This window comes from Pogona vitticeps, chromosome 1 (assembly GCF_051106095.1).
Source record: "Pogona vitticeps strain Pit_001003342236 chromosome 1, PviZW2.1, whole genome shotgun sequence".
Lineage (NCBI taxonomy): Eukaryota > Metazoa > Chordata > Lepidosauria > Squamata > Agamidae > Pogona > Pogona vitticeps.
The window spans coordinates 329,994,573-330,012,903 of NC_135783.1; the positions used below are offsets into that span (position 1 = coordinate 329,994,573).

Here is an 18,331-nt window from a genome sequence, read left to right on the forward strand (position 1 = left end):
GGATTCGAACTCTCCTTACTTTCCTGGAAAGCCCTCCCGGCTGGTGCGTCTTCTGTTTCATCTTTGGCGCACGGCTAGCCCCAGACTTTGATCGCGAGTAGGAGAGGATCCAGGCGCCCGCGCATGCAGGGGGTGAGCGCGTCAACTCGGAAGTAAGAACCCAGGCCGCCAAGCCTCCGTGCTCCGGCTCAGTCAGGTGCTCAGGAGGAGCGCGCCTGAGACGCGGATCCTGGCCATCGCCAGCGAGAGGGCGGCGGCACCGAGGACCTCACTTTCTCCGGCAGAGCTGCCGAGCGGCTGGGGTCGTTTCCCCGGAGCCGGGGGCTTGGAAAAGGCGGAGCTTCAACCAAGGGAAAGCGGGCGAGGGCTTCGAGGGCACCTTTTCGGGAAGGCAGGCGGAAGAAAGGCAGGGACTGCACGCTTCCCCCAAACTCCAAAGCCCGGCAGATCCCCCCCACCGGCCCTGTCGGACGGCGATCGCCTTGAAACGCGGCGGTCCTGCTCCAGCCGGGGACCCGCCCCCTTCGGGCTCCGCAGGCGCGGCTGCTTTTCTGCAAGGGGATCGGGACCTGCAGAGAGAGGGGTCTGCTGCGCGTTTGTGATGGGCACCCGGTACCCGGAGGAGTAACTCCTCATTTCGAAAGAGGTGGCGGTAGGGAAAGGGTGTGGCTGCGAGCACCGCCGTGAAAAACTGCTCGCCCTGTGCAGCCGATCCTCCCTCTCTTTGCAGGTGGAGAGGCTTCGCGCAACAGGCTCCTCTCCCAGCTTTTAAAGAGATCCACTTGGCGATCACGGGAAAAGAGAGAAGAGGAGCGCGACCCCTTTCCCAAGGCGCTCGTCACCTTCGGCTGGAGTTCTTCCAAAGCCACCGGCCGCCCCCCCCCCCACGCTTATTTGCTTGCCCAGGAGGAGGCTGGAGAGCCGCCACAATGGGCGCCCAGGTTAAGGATCTCCGCTAAGTGCGGATCGGAGGACCAAGCTTCTCTCTCCTGCCCGAATATATAAATGCCCAGCCGGCTTCAGACTCTTCTCTGTTACGCGGTTCGTGCCCAGCCGGGGAAGCCCAACCACGTGCTCGATCTGCCCCTCCCCCCGCCGGAGTTTTTTATTTTTTTCCCGGCGAGGAAGGGAACGAAAAAGCGCGCGCGGTCGGTCGGTCGAGTCTGCGAGGTGAAGTGCCAGATCGGGCGCAGCGCGATCCTACAAGAGGAGGGGATTCCTCGAAGTCCGTCCCGTTGCCTTCCATGAGAGAGACACTCCGTGGCTTGGAGCTTTCATGGACCCTCCGGCACCCCCCGGACCCTCTCAGGCTTCGGGAGCTGTTTTAACCTCGGCGATCCTCCTCGGAAGAACCGCCTCGCTCCGGGCCAGGCTTGCCGCCGCTCCCGGCCGGGGCGAGCTGCTCCTGGTTCCGGCTCGAGTTCGGGTTGCCGCCCGGCGCGCCCTCGGAGCGCCCGCGCGAAGCATGCCCGGTCGCGAAGCGCCCCGCTAGAAGAGCGGCTCCGGCGGGCGGCAGAGGATGGCGGGCTGCGGACTCGGTTGCTGCTGCTGCTGCTGCTGCGCCTCCTCCTCCTCTTCCTCCTCATCTTCCTCCTCCTCCTCCTCCAGCCTGGGCGCCTTCAACGAGGACAACGCGCGCTTCCTGCTCTTGGCCGCCCTGATCCTCCTGTACATGCTCTGCGGCGCGGCCGTCTTCTCCGCCATCGAGCAGCCCACCGAGCGGGAAGCGCAGCAGAAGTGGCAGGCGAGGCTGGACAACTTCTCCCGGAGGTACAACCTCAGTCCGGCCGAGCTGCGGGAATTCCTCTGCGAGTACGAGGTGGCCTACGTGGCCGGCATTCGGGCGAATGACCTGCGCCCGCGGTGGGATTTCCCCGGCGCTTTTTATTTCGTGAGCACCGTGGTCTCCACTATAGGTGAGTGAGAAGGAAACCGGGCGAAAGTCCAAAACACACACACACACACACACACCTTGACTTGATCTTGACCTTATGATCCCTCAGGTCACTTCCAACTTAGGGTGACTCTATGAATTTCTGACGTCCAAAAGGCCCTGCCCTTAATAGGTTCTCCTCAGGACTTGCAAATTTCAGGTCATGCCTCACTTTAGAAAGTAAATCCATTTTATGATTGGTCTTCCTCTGTTCTTGCTGTCTTGAATCTTTCCTAGCATTATTGTCTTCCCCAATGATTTTTGCCTTCTCCTGATGTGACCAAACTGGGATAGCCCCAGATCAGTTCAGTTTTGTTTCTATAGTATATTTATTTATTTATTTATTTATTTATTCATTCATTCATTCATTCATTCATTCATTCATTCATTTATTTATTTATTTATTTATTTATTTATTTATTTATTTATTTATTTTGGGGACCTATATATCTTTATAGGTCAAGGCAAAGGCGGGGGGGCTGGGGAGGCACCCACCCGCCCAGAGTGCAATCTTGGTGGTTCACAAGTCCTGCATCACCCAAGATGATCGCAAGGACTTTAGATCAAGCCTTTCCCTCTGCCCTGATTAATTTTGTAATGTCAGATGAAGAAAGCAGTTCCAAAAGCTTGCATGCCCTTTTGGAAGTTGCCTTAGTAATTCTAATCTGGATTTTTTTTAAAGAAAGAAAGAAACTAAGGAATCTATAAGGATGTGTATTTCACTGTCAGCATTGGTTTGGGGTAGGTAGTGCGTGCATAGATACATCCCATAGCGTTGTTCCGAAGTTCATTCACATGTGATTATAATATATGACAATGTACATATGCCTTTTATGTGCCGAGCAACATACCACTTTCCTTTTTACAAGGCACAGTTGCACACACCTCATTACATGAAGACTCACAAAGTGATAGGGGAATGTTTGTATCCTAGTAACCCTTCCTACACCATCCGCTCACCCACCCGTTTGCTCTCTGTCTCTATCATCTTCTTAAACTACTGTCAGATACACTGTGTTCAGTTTTCCTGCATCAACATACCTCAGAGATGGCAGGTGAAGCACATTCTGCACAGCACCTGTGTTTTCCTCCCCCCCCCCCCCGAAAGCTTAATGAACTGTGAAATTTGTCATTACTAGTTTTTCCTTCCTTGCATAGACAAGGATAGCATAGCATAGCATAGTTGCATAGCATCCTTTAGTTTCTCGGAGGTGTCAAACCTATGAAAGAACTATAGCCCCATACACTTTCCCTCCCATGACATTAAAAAAAATCTTTACAAGGTATGTCAAAATATAAAAAGTTGTGATGTTGGGTGAGCTGAGGCACCTTTGTAATAACAGCATTAGCAATCATAATTGGCTTTTAAAATGCCCTAGTCATCCATTGAGGTCTATGTTGATCTGCACATAGTGTGCTTTAGTTTCATAGTGTGTTGTTGTTTTAGTCGTTAAGTCGTGTCCAACTCTTCGTGACCCCATGGACCAGAGCACGCCAGGGCCTCCTGTCTTCTGCTGCCTTCCAAAGTTGGGACAAATTAATGTTGGTAGCTTCGATGACGCTGTCCAACCATCTCATCCTCTGTCATCCCCTTTTCCTCTTGCTTTCACACTTTCCCAACATCAGGGTCTTTTCCAGGGAGTCTTCTCTTCTCATGAAATGGCTAAAGTATTGGAGCCTCAGCTTCAGGATCTGTTCTTCCAGTGAGCACTCAGGGTTGATTTCTTTCAAAATGGATAGGTCTGTTCTCCTTGCAGTCCAGGGGACTCTCAAGAGTCTCCTCCAGCACCACAATTCAAAAGCATCAATTTTTCGGCGGTCAGCCTTCTTTATGGTCCAGTTCTCACTTTCATACATCGCTACAGGAAAAACCATAACTTTGACTATGTGGACTTTTCATAACATAGATTCATGCATTCCACTGTTTTTCCGCATGGCACTAAAAGGACTTTTTACTTTCGTGCTTTTGGCACAGTAGTGTGAAACCTACTGAGTAGAGAAGGAATTAAATGTTCTTTGTTTTCTTTGTTTTCCCCTTTTTGGTCAAAAGATGCTAAGAGATCACATCACAGGAGTTGCCAGGACTTGTGTCTTCATTATGGCCATGGGATGTGATAGGGTTGTCTGCCTCCTGACACACAGAGAAGGGCCAGATGTCTCCAGTGAGGAGACTCAGTTATTGCAGAGGACATGGAGGGGAAGCAGCTATCCAGCATCAGAGATCTGCAACTTCTACTCACTTATTGTGGTCCATAGGCACTGACAAATGTCTCCTCTTCCTTCTTAAGAGGCTGGGATTTGTGGAGGGGACAGAACAACCGCTGAGACTTCTTGCCAGCCTGTTGAGATTAATAATAATTATGTACTGTGTAGCTGGCTGGATAACTCAGTGGTTTAGGTACCTGACTGTGGAGCTATAGTTAAAGTGGCACAAATGCTCCATCTGGAAGAGTTGTGAAAAAATTCCAGATTAGACAAACCCATGGACAAAAGTCTTAAAAACAGCCACTGTGACTTGCGAAGGGCCAAATCTTGTATTACAATAGCCCATCATTTGAAGCTGAAATCCATTTTTGTTCCAGCAATGTGATTTGAGCAGATCTTCATGACTGAACAATTTATACTTGCAAACAAATGCCTCCCACAAATTGTATACTGGGAGGTATTAAAAACTCTGGTTCCTGTTGTGCCAGTCACCTTTTTCAGCATGTGAAGAATTTCCTTGTCCAATGACGGGTTAGCTATGATGTACGTTTAGCATTTTGTTCTGATTCAGGCTGCTAAGCCTGTCATGCTCTTTTCCAGAATGCTGCATTACTTCCCTGAAAACTTCCTTCCCCAAATAGCATTCTACTCATGTCTACTCAGATCGTTTTTACTTGCATCATTTTCAGTGTGTCTCTCAATTTAGATTTTCCTCAATTTTCCTCAATGTAGGTTTTCCTAAATTGAATTTTAGCTACTGCAAATATCCACATTTATTCCAACTTGCAAATACTTTTTTCATGCGCCGGGTTGAGGAATTTATATCCTCTCTCATTTAATTTATTGACTACTTCTCTCATCTCCTACCAGGGATCTGGCTAGGTTGGATTGATGGGAACTGGAACTGCACAACATCTGGAGAGCCACCAAGTGCCCAGCTTTGCTCTGGGGCATACAGAGTTCCCTTTGTGGCCATGTAAGAATTCATACTTAAAGATTAAATAGAAGGGATTGCAGAAGAAGAAGAATCAGTAACTGATGACAGGAAAACCACAGGAGAGTGGGCATCACCAAGGCCAGTGCTTCCCTACATTGGATCCCCAGGGGTTCTTAGACTTAAACTCCCAGAAGCCTTCACCACTAGCTGTGCTATCCAGGATTTCTGGGAGTTGTAGTCCAAGAACATCTGGAGATGCATGCTTTGGACCTAGAGAAATTAATTAATTGATGCTGAAGCCAATAATCTGAAGCTGTCCTGCCTTAATCTCCAACAGACACTTAACATGGGCTTTTCCATTGTTGTTCTGGTAGTGGGCATGCTGAATGTCTTTCTTCTCCCTCCATCACCCCCTTCTCTGCTGTTAATCCAGAAGCTGGATCCCTGTGACAGTACACAAGTGTTGGGATGCCGTTGCAAACTCCATGTGCTTCCAGACACTTGGCTCCAGCGTTGCAGTCAATGGGGAGAGCAAAATCATTCCACAGTTAGATGGGCTGCCGCAGCTCTGGCAGATCAGCCAGATCATCTTAGAATTTGATTTTGGTGAAAGATGGGAAAAGGAACAAGCACATGTGGCTGAAACATTTCTTTTATTTTACTCTATCTAGACCTGTTGAGGACAGGACATTTTGGACATCACTTCTTCATAGGGTCAACATAAGTTGGGGGTGACTCGATGGCGCGTAACAGTAGACCATGCCGTATATTTAAGAGCATCAGAACATGAAACGAAGATGTGCTAGATGAGCACGCTGTGATCCGGCATTCTGTTTAATGACGTCTATGGGAAGCTCAAACAAGAACGAATGCAGCAGCATCCTCAGTAAAGGCTTTTCAATCAATTGGTGCTTTACATTAACCCCCTACGTAAAACAGCTGCTATCACAAAAATGATATCATGGGAAGATTATGGCTTTGCAAGGTTTCCTGTTTCATTTGAACCTTCTAGGAGCTGCTGTGAAATTGTTTTTCAAAACTAGCACTGAGCGGAAACTTTTTTTTCCAAAGGCCCAGTAAGAAAGGTACACATACATTTGGAACTTTCTCCCAACATCACCCATCCACCCCGGGGAGGTTAAACAAGAAGCATATGGCAGATTTAATCTCCAGATAGTAATTAGGGCATGTAGGTATTTAAGGCATGCCCCCTTTACAAGAAACCATATTTAGTAAGTATAGTATACATAGCATGATATATTTACCTTTCTAGCCATTCCCCCACCCTCCACAATCTATTCTGTAGACAAACAAAACTGTACCCATAGCTGGAATCCTATGTGGATTTTACTCCAGAAATTCTATACATTGCAGCAGATATTATTTTAATATATACAGATGACAACATTGTGTAGTGGCACTTGCAAATTAATACAGTGGTGCCTCGCACAATGAGCGGCCCGTAAAGCGATGAATTCGCTCTACGGGGACGTTTTTTCGATCGCTAATGTGATCGCAGAGCGACGGCCCCAATGGGCGAAAATCGCAGAGCGAAGGTCGGTAAGCGGTTCGCTTACCGACCTTCGCTTTGCGCCTCGCCGATCAGCTGTTCCGCAGCTACAAAATGGCTGCCGGAAGCCCCATAATGGCCGCGCGCAGCGTTTTCGCGCCCTCGTTAAGCGAGGGGAGGGCGCAAAAATGGCTGCCGGCCATAGGGAAGCATCGCTGAACGGTGCGTATTTGGCCCAATTGGCTTTTCCTGCCCCGTTCAATGATGCTTTCACACAGCAAGGGTTAATCTGGAACGGATTAACCTCGCTGTGCGAGGCACCACTGTATAATACACCTTTTTGCATGTACACCTTCCTAAAAAGTTTCCACAAATGATCAGGTGAAGGAGGCTGCGCAATGGTCCCCTAACAGTCATGATATCTCACTTGTTCAATTTGTACATAGTAAGCCCACTTCAAAAGAACATAGTTCATTAAGCCAGGGAAAATCTTTGTGCTCACACACTTGACCATCCTCTTGCATACCAGTTTCAACACATCTATAATCATGATTATTTTAAACCACAGCTTCCTGTGGCATCTAAAACAGGAAACCGACTTAGTCTTGAACTTCAAATCATGGTATGACTTTGTATGAAGTTTGGGGTGGCAGTTTCATAAACCATGGTTTATTAAACTGGTATTATTACGGCCAAACCTGAATAGTAAGTTGGACCTCACTATTCAACTGATAATTGCATTGCCCCTTGGAATTTCAAATGAGTTGCAGCCCTCACATGAAGGCACATGAATGCAGCAGCAACTTTGCTCGAAGTTCAGCAGAGCATGGTTTGGCCATTGTCAGGATGAGAGGCTAACTTGGGAAGCTGGCATAGGTGGGCTGGTGTTCTGTGAGATAAAAATGAAAAATAAATTCAGTTGTAGAACCGCTCAGCATGAAATAATCCCTGCACAGTCAGTGGGGTCACTTCAGAATGGACAGGTTACCTGCTATGGTCCTTCTAACCCAGTCCCAAAACAGATGGCATGGTGCACCTGGCTGCTATGAGGGGGCTGCCTTAACCAGCTGGTTTGGAATACCACTAAAGAGCAGCAAATATTTATTTATTATTTATTTACTATTTATGTATTTTATTTAAATCATTTGTATTCTGCTATAGACTACATAATGTAGACTACATAAAATATTCAGACCAACAAATATAAAGAAGCCTCCACAGCCTATTAAATCTCTGCTGCTCAATCCCCAGTGGCCTTGGTTAATTTTATTTATTTATTACAGTTGGGTGACCAGCTCATAAAACATATTTATGGCTAAAATATACAAAATGCAGTTTAAAAAATATACAACCAATTAATAAAACATGTCATGTGGCTAAAATATACAAAATTCAGGGAGGGAGGGCATGGAAGAGGAGGAGCAGCAGCTCCCTCCCCCACCTGGCTGGTGAACTCCCGCAGCTGCCAAAGCCAAACTCTCCTTCCCTGGATCGCTCGGCTTCTTGATTGCTGGCTGGCTGGTGCGTGCGTGCCCACCCGCTCAGAGGATTCCCCGCGCGCACCTCAGAGCTGGAGCATCGGCGGCAGCGCGGCATTCATGTTTCCCTTGGGTTGCAAGAGACCATCTCAAAGGTGGGCGAGATGCCTGGACGGGGATGCCGCTCCTCGCCCGCAGAGGGAAGATGGAAGAGGAGCTCCTTGGGCTCCTTGATTCCTGCCGATTTTACAGAAAGCTGGTGGGGGCGGCAGACTGAATGCAGGAGAGACTGGCGCGAGGAAGTGGGGAGGAAGGACCGAGACTGGGAGGACTTTTCTAGGCAGAGCTGGAGAAGTTAGGGGTTTCGGAAACCTCCCTAGATCTCCCAAAACTAACTTTCCCAGGCTCTGCTTTTGATGGTTTAAATCCAGAACAGATTAATTGTTTTTCAATCCATTCCTATGGGAAATGCTGATTCTAGTTACGAACTTTCCATCTTACGAACATCCTTCTGGAACAGATTACATTCGTAAGTCGAGGCTTGACCAGTTCATAAAACATATTATGTGGTTAAAATATACAAAATGCAATTTTAAAAGTGTACAGCCAGTTCATAAAGGCCTTGGTTAATAAAAAGAGGCTACCTACCTGTAACTCTGGTTCTTCGAGTGGTCATCTGTGAATTCACACTAATGGGTTAATGTGCGCCTGTGCAGAGCAGCCTTGGAATCTTCTAGAGCTCAGGCACATGCAGGACCTCCCACATGCTGGCTATAACTCCGCCCCGGCACCAAGTGACTCGGTTCCATGGAACTGTCTGCTGCTGTGCAGCATGTCATATGGCACACGTAACGTACAGCGGGGAGGAAGGGCAGAGAGTGTGAATTCACAGATGGCCACTCGAAGAACCAGAGTTACAGGTAGGTAACCTCTTTTTCTTCTTCCTGGTCTCTGTGAATGCACACTAATGGGTGACTAGCAAGCTGACTTACCAGGTGGAGGGACGGCACGAAAGAACAGATGCCAAGACAGCTAGTCCAACAGCAGCCTCTGCTTTGTCCCGCATATCTAGATGGTAGTGGGTTGCAAAGGTAAGTGGTGTGGACCATGTAGCAGCCTTGCAAATATCTGCTAGGTCTATCCCTCTGAGGAAGGCTGAGGGCGAGGCAATTGCTCTAGTAGAATGGGCCCGAACCAAAGTTGCCAAAGGTGCATCAGCCAGTTCGTATGCTAGGCGGATTGTAGTAACTATCCACCAGGAAATCGTTTGTGCTGACACCGGGAGACCCTTTGACTGCCCTTGGAAGGGCACAAATAGCCTGTGTGAGGAATGAAAGGATGCAGAACGTGAGACATAATAGGAAAGTGCTCTTTTGACATCCAAGGAGTGGAGAGCCTCTCCAGCTTTGATGTTGGCACTGGAAAAAAGGTAGGCAATACTTTAGGTTGATCAAGATGGAAGTCTGTAGCTACTTTTGGTACAAAAGAGAGATCCGGGAATAGGGTCACATTATCAGGGTGGAATTGGAGGAAGGGCGGGTCAACTCAAAGAGCTGTCAGTTCACCATCATGCTGCGCCGAAGTAACAGCGAGGAGGAAGACCGTCTTTAGCGTAAGGAGTCTGAAGGAAGTGGTAGCCATAGGTTCAAATGGTGGACCCATGAGCTTGTTTAATACCAGCTGTAGGTACCACTGAGGTGTGGGTGGCTTGTAGGCTGGATGCATGTTTTTGAGACTGCTTTAGAGTTGGATGGCGAAATAAGCCTGCGGCTCCTGAAGCAGGAGGTTGATGGGCTACTATCATGGCTACATACACCTTGAGAGTGGAATACGACAGGCCCCGACAAAAGAGAAGAAGTAGGAACTGTAGCAGTGCATCAAGAGAAGTAGGTCTCATGAGGAGGTGATTCTTAGTGGTGAAGTTGGAGAACACCTTCCATTTATAAGTGTACATGGCGGTTGTGGAAGGCCTGTGGGCATTGTGCAAGACATCATCTACCGTGGGAGCAGCCTCCAAGCTGTGAGATGCAAAGACTCCAGATCTGGGTGTAGTGTTTTGCCCTCATGCAGACACAGGAGGTGAGGTAGTGACGGGAGCCAAACATGATCCAACGAGTCTTGGTGCAGGGCAGAGAACCAAGTCTAGCGCGGCCTCCAAAGGGTGATGAAGATAACATTCACCTTCTCTTGACAAGCCTTGATGATAGCTTTTTGGATTAGTGGAATGGGAGGAAACATGTAGAGGAGCCCCTCGGTCCAAGAGATCATGAATGCATCGCCTAACAAGTGACGACCGATCCCCACTCTGGAACAATAGCGGTCACACTTCCTGTTGGCAGAAGAGGTGAAAATGTCCATGTGCGGTGTTCCCCAAGGGTGGCAGAGAGACAGGAACATATCCCTGTCTAGTGACCACTCGTGGCTGCAGTCTTGCAGTCTGCTCAGCTGATCTGCCAGAATGTTGTCTCCTGAAGCCACATGTATATGGGAAGATGTGGCGGCTGTAGCACCACCCCCAAATCTTGACTGAGAGATACAGCAGGTGCAGGGAATGTGTGCCACCCTGTTTGTTCAGGTAGAAGATGGCTGTGGTGTTGTCTGATGCCACACCTGTACCACGCGGCCGCAGAGGAGATGCTCAAAGGCCCGGAAAGCCTTGTAGATGGCTAGAAGCTCCAAAAAGTTGATGTGCATATGCCTCTCCTCTTCTGACCAAAGTCCGTGTGCTGTCAACTGACGTGCACACCACAACCTGTTGCATCCATGGTCACCTGTATTTCTGGTGTTAGAAGTCTAAAAGATATCCCTATCATTGGGACGAGAGGCCCACCAGGTCAGCTGCACTGCCAGCTCTGCTGTAACTGTGAGCAGTTTAGAAGGAGGGTCCAGCAGAGATCGTATAGTGACAGTTACCACGCCTGAAGCGATCTCGTTTTCAGCCTGGCGTGTTGAACTACTGCGATGGTGGAAGCCATTAGGCCCAATAGCCGCTGTGCCTGAAGAGCCTGCACTCTGGCTCCTGGAGTGAAGTGTTCCAGCATCGAGTGGATCTTTGCAATTCTGTCTTTGGGAAGGAACGCCCGGCCCAAGGTGGCGTCAAATACTGGCCCAATATAGGAGACTCTGAGTAGGGCATAAAGTGGGTTTGTTTTTTTGGTTTACCTGGAGCCCAAGATCAGATAAAAGGGACAAAGTAAATGAAATATCTTGAAGCAATCGAGTACGCAAAGGCGCCACCAGCAACCAATCATCTAGATATAGAAATACTGTTAAGCTATGCAAACAAAGGTGGGCCACCACCGGAGCTAAACATTTCATGAACACCCGTGGTGCCATGGAAAAACCAAAGGGAAGAGCCTTGAATTTGTAGATTACTCCGTTGAGCGAGAACCTCAGAAAACAACGATGCTCTTGTCAAATACTGATATGGAAATAAGCATCTTTGAGGTCTATGACAGTGGATCAGTCATATTGTCTCCACATCTGGATAGTGCTGTCCAGCAAGACCATTCAAAAATGTTGAGGTGTAATATAGGGATTCAAGGGGTGGAGGTCAAGGATGGGGCGAAGTCCTCTGTCCTTCTTAAGAATGATAAAGTAACAAGAGAAAAAACAATGTGCAATATCCAGGACGTGAACCAGGGTAATGGCATCTTTCAGAAGAAGTGCATCTACCTCCTGTCATAGTATGAGGGAGGGAGCAGTGTCTCTAAGCAGCCCCGCGCAAGGTGTAGAGTCAAATTCATATCCTGTGGCTATGATTGTGAGACTCCCAAGTGTGAAGGAAGGGTGCTAACCAGGTGAAGTTGCGAGATGTTGCTGGTGGACCAACAGCATTGAAGGTTCTGCCTAGGCTTACAGTCTTGGCAGTTGGCATGTTGACGAGGCCGCTGCCTAGCAGATTGTTGCTGGGACTGACGTGCAAAACCAGATGTTTGCTGTGACAAACCCAGACCTACTGGGATCTGCCACACGTTAACTAAGCTGCCACCAACCATTCCCTATAAGAAGTCACACAGACCAGGGATGGATTTTTAATAAATAAAGAACAAGGTTTATTTAAAACAACACACAGGGAAAATAAAATGATCAGGTGAATAAGATATAGTAACGTGGCTTAGTCTCATTCATACATGCATACAGTTTGGTTCACACAGAACACTTAACTTGAAGCACAGACCCTGAACCTATCAGTTCTGGCTAACCAACAGACACCTGAACCTATCAGGTTGGTACTCTGACACACAGTAGTACCCTGTCTGACACACAGACTCCCACACCAGCTTCTTCTTCCCAGCTGCTGCTTCTTCACATCCCAGCGTCTCCCCTTCTCCACACACGCTTCACATATATATACAGTACAGCCCCTCCTCCTGATGTCCCGCCTTCCACTCCCCATAGGATGGAACTTTCCCTCCAAACCCATGACAGACAGGTAACATCAGTGCTGTATGTAACACCTCCCCTCTTTATAAGTTGTTTTGTAGGGGGAAAGCTAAGGTGCTTTTTCCCAAAAAACAACCTGGATAAAACACACAAAAACAGTTATACATACAATATCATACTTACTTATACTTACATTCTAAGTCAACCATATCAATTAGGCATTTAAACATTTACCATATACATTACATCAATTTACCTTTATTCATACAAACCAAATTCAAAAAACAGGTATATTTAACTTTTTGTCATCAATATATATACATAATCCATGTTTCTTTCGCCGTCTTCATTCTTCAGGTCTTCTTGACAAGGCGTCAGCAACACAGTTCACTGACCCTCTGACCACCTTCACTTCAAAGTCATAGTCCTGTAGGGTTAAAGCCCACCTCATAAGTTTGCTATTGTGGGTTTTCATTGTCTTTAACCATTGCAGTGGTGAATGGTCAGTGCACAGAACAAAATGTCTTCCCCAGATGTAAGGCTTGGCCTTCTGGATCGCGTAGACTATGGCCAAACACTCCTTCTCCACGGTTGCCAAATGTCTCTCACCTTTTTGAAGTTTCCTACTCAGGTAGGACACTGGATGCTGGTCACCATTCTCATCCTCCTGGCAAAGAACCGCTCCTACCCCGCTGTTAGACGCATCGGTGTAGATGATGAACTCCCGGTCGAAATCTGGAGCACGCAGCACTGGATAGTTGATTAGCGCCTGCTTCAACCTCTGGAACGCCTCCTCACAGTCGCTGGTCCACGGGATGCGGTCATCAGCCGTCTTCCTCGTCAGATCGGTCAGCGGAGCCGCAATCTCGCTAAACCTCGGGATGAACTTTCTGTAGCAGCCCACCAACCCAAGAAATGATTTGACTTTTTTCTTGGTGTTGGGTCTGGGCCAATCACGAACAGCTTCTATTTTGGCCTCCAGGGGTTTTATCACTACTCCCCCTACCATGTGACCCAAGTATTTTCTTTCTGGGCTACCCAGCTGCAGTTTGTTCTCTTTGCAGAGCCTAGGCCAAAGCACTTCCTCCCCTGGATTTAAGTGCCTCTCCCCGGCTTCCTGGTCATCCCAATCTTTCTTTCTGACCTTTTGAGCTTGCAGGGTCTCTGCTGCTAGCTCTAGGTTTCTCTTTAGGTCTTTCCTTAAAGAGTCTATATATGTCACAACATCTTGTGGGTCATCCTGGGTGATCTGCTCCCAATTTTGTTTGATCAAATCAAGGGGCCCTTTCACCCTTCTCCCAAATAAAAGTTCAAATGGACTGAACCCGGTACTGGCTTGTGGCACTGATCGATAAGCAAACAAAAGGGATTGCAGCTTCTGGTCCCAATTGTTTGGATTCTCTGCCAAGTAAGCCCTAATCATGCGCATTAGAGTCCCATTGAACTTCTCAGTTAACCCATTACTTTCAGGATGATAGGCAGTGGTTTCCTTGTGCTTAATTCCACAGATTTGCCATAAGCGTTTCATGAGCTTTGATGTGAACGATGCGCCCAAATCTGTGATTATTTCTGAGGCAAATCCCATCCTGGACATATACCCCACCAAGGCATCTGCCACTGTGTTAGTTTCAATGTTAGTCAAGGGAATGGCTTCGGGGTACCTCGTGGCATGGTCCACAATGGTGAGAATGAACCTGTTCCCCCTCTTTGTGGCCTTGGGCAAAGGTCCCACAATATCCACCCCTATGCATTTGAACGGAGTGTCAATCACAGGCAAAGGGCACAACTTTGCTTTGGTCCTGTCGCGGCTATTCCCCTGCCTTTGACACACATCACATTGTTTACAGAACTCCCTGATCTGCTTCCCTATGTCAGGCCAGTAAAAATTCTGTGTGATTCTCTGCTGTGTTTTGTTCACCCCTAAGTGTGCAGCAAACATGTCAGAGTGCCCCCTTTGTAAGATCATGGGGCGATACTTTTCAGGTACCACCAGCTGACTTCTGATCCCATCTCCCCCTTTTGAGATATTCCTCAGGGTCTCTCTATATAAAATCCCCTTTTTCTCCAGAAATCTCACTGGGGTTTCAGGTGTTAGCTGGGCGTCAGTCACCTGTTCAAAACACTTTTGGAGAGTGGCGTCTGCCTTTTGCTCTTGTCCAAATCTGCTGTCTGTGGTTAAGGTTTCCACCACAGCTTCTGAACTCCCCTCTGCTTCCGTCTCTGGCTCATCATTACCCCCTTGAACTGTCCCCGTGGTGGCTTGTGAGCGTGTAATCACTAGCACCCGTTTCACATGTTCAGCCAGGTCATTTCCCACGAGCACGGCTGCTGGCAGAGTCGATGAAATCGCTAGCCGCCAAACTCCCCTCCAGCCTTGAAAGTTCACAGGTACCTCCGCTACTGGCAGAGAGATCACCTGCCCCTCAATCCCTGCCACCTTCATGCTCTCATTTGGGATTACATACTCCCTAGGAATAATATCTGGATGGCACAGGGTCACCTGGGAACAAGTGTCCCGCAGCCCCCGATACTGATGGTCAAGTATTCCTACGTCCACCCCTGCTGTCTCAAACAACTGAGAATCTGTTCTCACCAGTAGGCAGCGCCTGACCTCTACAAGAGGACCATTTTCCTCAGCCTGATCAGCAGATGTAGCTGTTCCAGATTGAGTAGCCATGGCAACAGGCTCCCTCAGTGACAATGAGCCTTGCTCTTTCTGGACACAGAACACAGCTTTTGGCTCTGTCCCACTCGAATCCTGAGGCACAATTCCTTTTAGCTGCTTTAATTTCTCACACTCTGAGATTAGATGGCCCTTTCCCTGACAGAAATAACATTTTCTGGTGTATTTTGAGTCTTTCTCATCATGTTTTGGTTTTCCCTCCAAAATCGGAGGTCTTGGTTTCATGTCTGAGGGCTTCCCTGCACCATGGGCCCCTCCCCCTTGCTGGTTTTTCCCTGGTCCCTGAGAGTACTTGCTGTAGGTTTCTTTGGGTTTTCCTACAGATTTCTCCTCACCTAAGGGCTTTCTTATCTGGTAAATAAAATCTGCGATCTCTGCGGCTTCTGCCACAGATTTTGGTTTCCTTTCCCTCACCTGGAATTTCAGTTCCCCATGCAGGACTGAATAGAACTGTTCCAGCGCTATCAAGTCTTTGAGCTGCTGGTAGGTCTCTGTCCCCTCCTGAGATAGCCATTTCTCTAGCAGCCTCACCAATTGGGCCCCCACTTGGGTAAAAGTCTGCTCTGGTTTCTTTGTGAGGGACCTGAATCTTTGCCTCAGCTGTTCCGCATTTATCCCATGTCTTGCAAACACCAGTTTTTTAAACTCTGCAAAATCTCTCATCAGTCCCTCTGGCATCTCTGAATAGACTTCGGCCAGGCTACCACTGATTAAAGATCGCATGATGGTCATCTTCTCAGTTTCCCTCACTGAGAAGTCCACAAACGCTCTTTCCACTAAGGAAAAGAACACCTCAGGACAATCTCCCTTGTGGTACACAGGGAATTTCTTCAGGTCAGCTTTAGACAATTGGCCTCCCTCAGAATCCCTATTGTTATTATTGTTCTGGTTCATCATTTCCAATTTCCTTAATTCAAACACCATCCTTTCTTTTTCCAGAGCAATTTTCTCTCTCTCCAATTCCAATTCAAATTGCCTTTGTTTCTCTCTTTCCCTTTGCTCCATTTCAAATTGCCTTTCCCTTTCTTCCCTTCTTTCTCTCTCTAATCTTTCCTCCATTTCCCTCACCCTCAGTTCATGCTGTTGGGCTAGGAGCAATTTTCTGAATTCTGGGTTCTGCTCTCCTGTGCTGTCACCCTGCACTGAGCCAAATTCATCCTCAGAACCTTGGTCAACCTGGGGGTCTTTCACTTCACCCATTTCTGCCACTTGGCTTCGAGTCAAGGGCATAATCCCCCCTCAGAACAAGCTGATTTAAAAAGTCAAGCCTCAAAATAAAACGACCACTTTTTTTTTCTTTTGCCTCAGAACCAGCTTTCCCTATAGATTGCTGCTGTCCTTCAGCACTACTTGCAACTGTAGCGAGTTAGAGTCTACCCCCCTCTGCTGGGCCTCTCAGCAGGCAGGCTAAATCACTTCTACTTTACAGTTTTGCCTCAGCTTTTTTCCCGCCAAAAACAGGCTGCCTCAGAGCACCCTAATCTAGTCTCCCCAGTTGGCACGTTCTTCCACTAGCGCACCTCCCCGTGAGGTACACCTAGAAGATTACCTACGCGCCTCAGATTGTCCCTGACTAGACCCCCCTTGCTCTGGGCACACTTGCCAAGGCTTTGCTGGACTGCTGGACAACTGGACCAGTCGTATCCCACACGCTGGACACCAATCAATGTGACAAACCCAGACCTACTGGGATCTGCCACACGTTAACTAAGCTGCCACCAACCATTCCCTATAAGAAGTCACACAGACCAGGGATGGATTTTTAATAAATAAAGAACAAGGTTTATTTAAAACAACACACAGGGAAAATAAAATGATCAGGTGAATAAGATATAGTAACGTGGCTTAGTCTCATTCATACATGCATACAGTTTGGTTCACACAGAACACTTAACTTGAAGCACAGACCCTGAACCTATCAGTTCTGGCTAACCAACAGACACCTGAACCTATCAGGTTGGTACTCTGACACACAGTAGTACCCTGTCTGACACACAGACTCCCACACCAGCTTCTTCTTCCCAGCTGCTGCTTCTTCACATCCCAGCGTCTCCCCTTCTCCACACACGCTTCACATATATATACAGTACAGCCCCTCCTCCTGATGTCCCGCCTTCCACTCCCCATAGGATGGAACTTTCCCTCCAAACCCATGACAGACAGGTAACATCAGTGCTGTATGTAACATTTGCATCCTTTGGCAGTCAGGGTAAGGCCAGTATGGATAAGGTCTGCGCCAGGAATTTCTTGGATGGGATTGAGCGTTGTAGGACCTGGCCATCTTACGGAGCTTCAAGACATTATCAAGAATCTCATTTATTTTTCCATCAAAAAGACCAACCCTATCAAAGAAGAGGTCTTTGAATCTGGCCCTGGTGTCATCAGAGATGCCAGCTGAATGCAACCAAGCATGTTGACGTAAAGTGATAGCCATAATAATTTGCTTGGCAGCAGCGTCCACAACATGCCTGGTGGCAATTATTTCCCATCACGGGAGGATCATGGCCTCCTGATAGCAGGTGAGGCTTGACGACCTACGTTCCTTGGGAGCAGCTTGTAGTTCCGGCAAGATGATATTCCATAATTGGCACCCATCGCTGCCATGTAATTTGCCACTCGGAGTATAAAGGACGCTAGGGTATAAACTGTACGTCCAAGAACATCCAGTTTCCTCCTCTCCTTATTGTTGGGCGTGGACACAGATCTGTCCCTAGCCCTATTTTGCGTAGCATCCACGACAAAGGAATTGGGCAGGGGATGCTTGGAAAACAAATCAGTGTCTTTGCCGTGAGTTTTATAAAGGTTCTCAGCCCTTCTGGGAATTTGATGGGACGTTGATGGTTTGTCCCAAGGTTCTTTAACTAGGATGAGAAGGGAAGATATAAAGGCTAAACAAAGAGGGGGGGGGACCTGATCCTTTGTGATATCTTCATAAACCTTGTCCACTTGTTCAGCAATAGGCTGTACCACTGCAAGGTCCATGACTTCAGCATTTATTTTTTTTTTGATCAGGTGGGAATACACTGTATAGTCCTTGGAGGGGGATGGTGGATGACTCTCTGTGACATCGGAACCCAGAGTTGGAATGTTTGGAGGAGAGCCCTTTTCAATCTCCTCATCGGACTCACCCGAATCGGTCTCACAGTCGTAGTTGTGTTCAGGAGACTGGGAGAAAGTTGACTGGGCCCGAGCCGACCCA

General features: G+C 47.9%; 1 protein-coding gene across 1 annotated transcript in view; it reads left to right on the top strand.

The window, feature by feature from the left end:
• The first annotated feature begins 258 nt into the window (after window positions 1-258).
• Window positions 259-18,331, top strand: part of KCNK13 (potassium two pore domain channel subfamily K member 13) — an 85,365-nt gene continuing 67,292 nt past the window's right edge. The window contains exon 1 of the mRNA XM_072986554.2: window positions 259-1,916. Coding sequence (XP_072842655.2) covers window positions 1,520-1,916 — 397 coding nt within the window. The 5' untranslated portion in view covers window positions 259-1,519. The remainder of the gene's footprint in view (window positions 1,917-18,331) is intronic.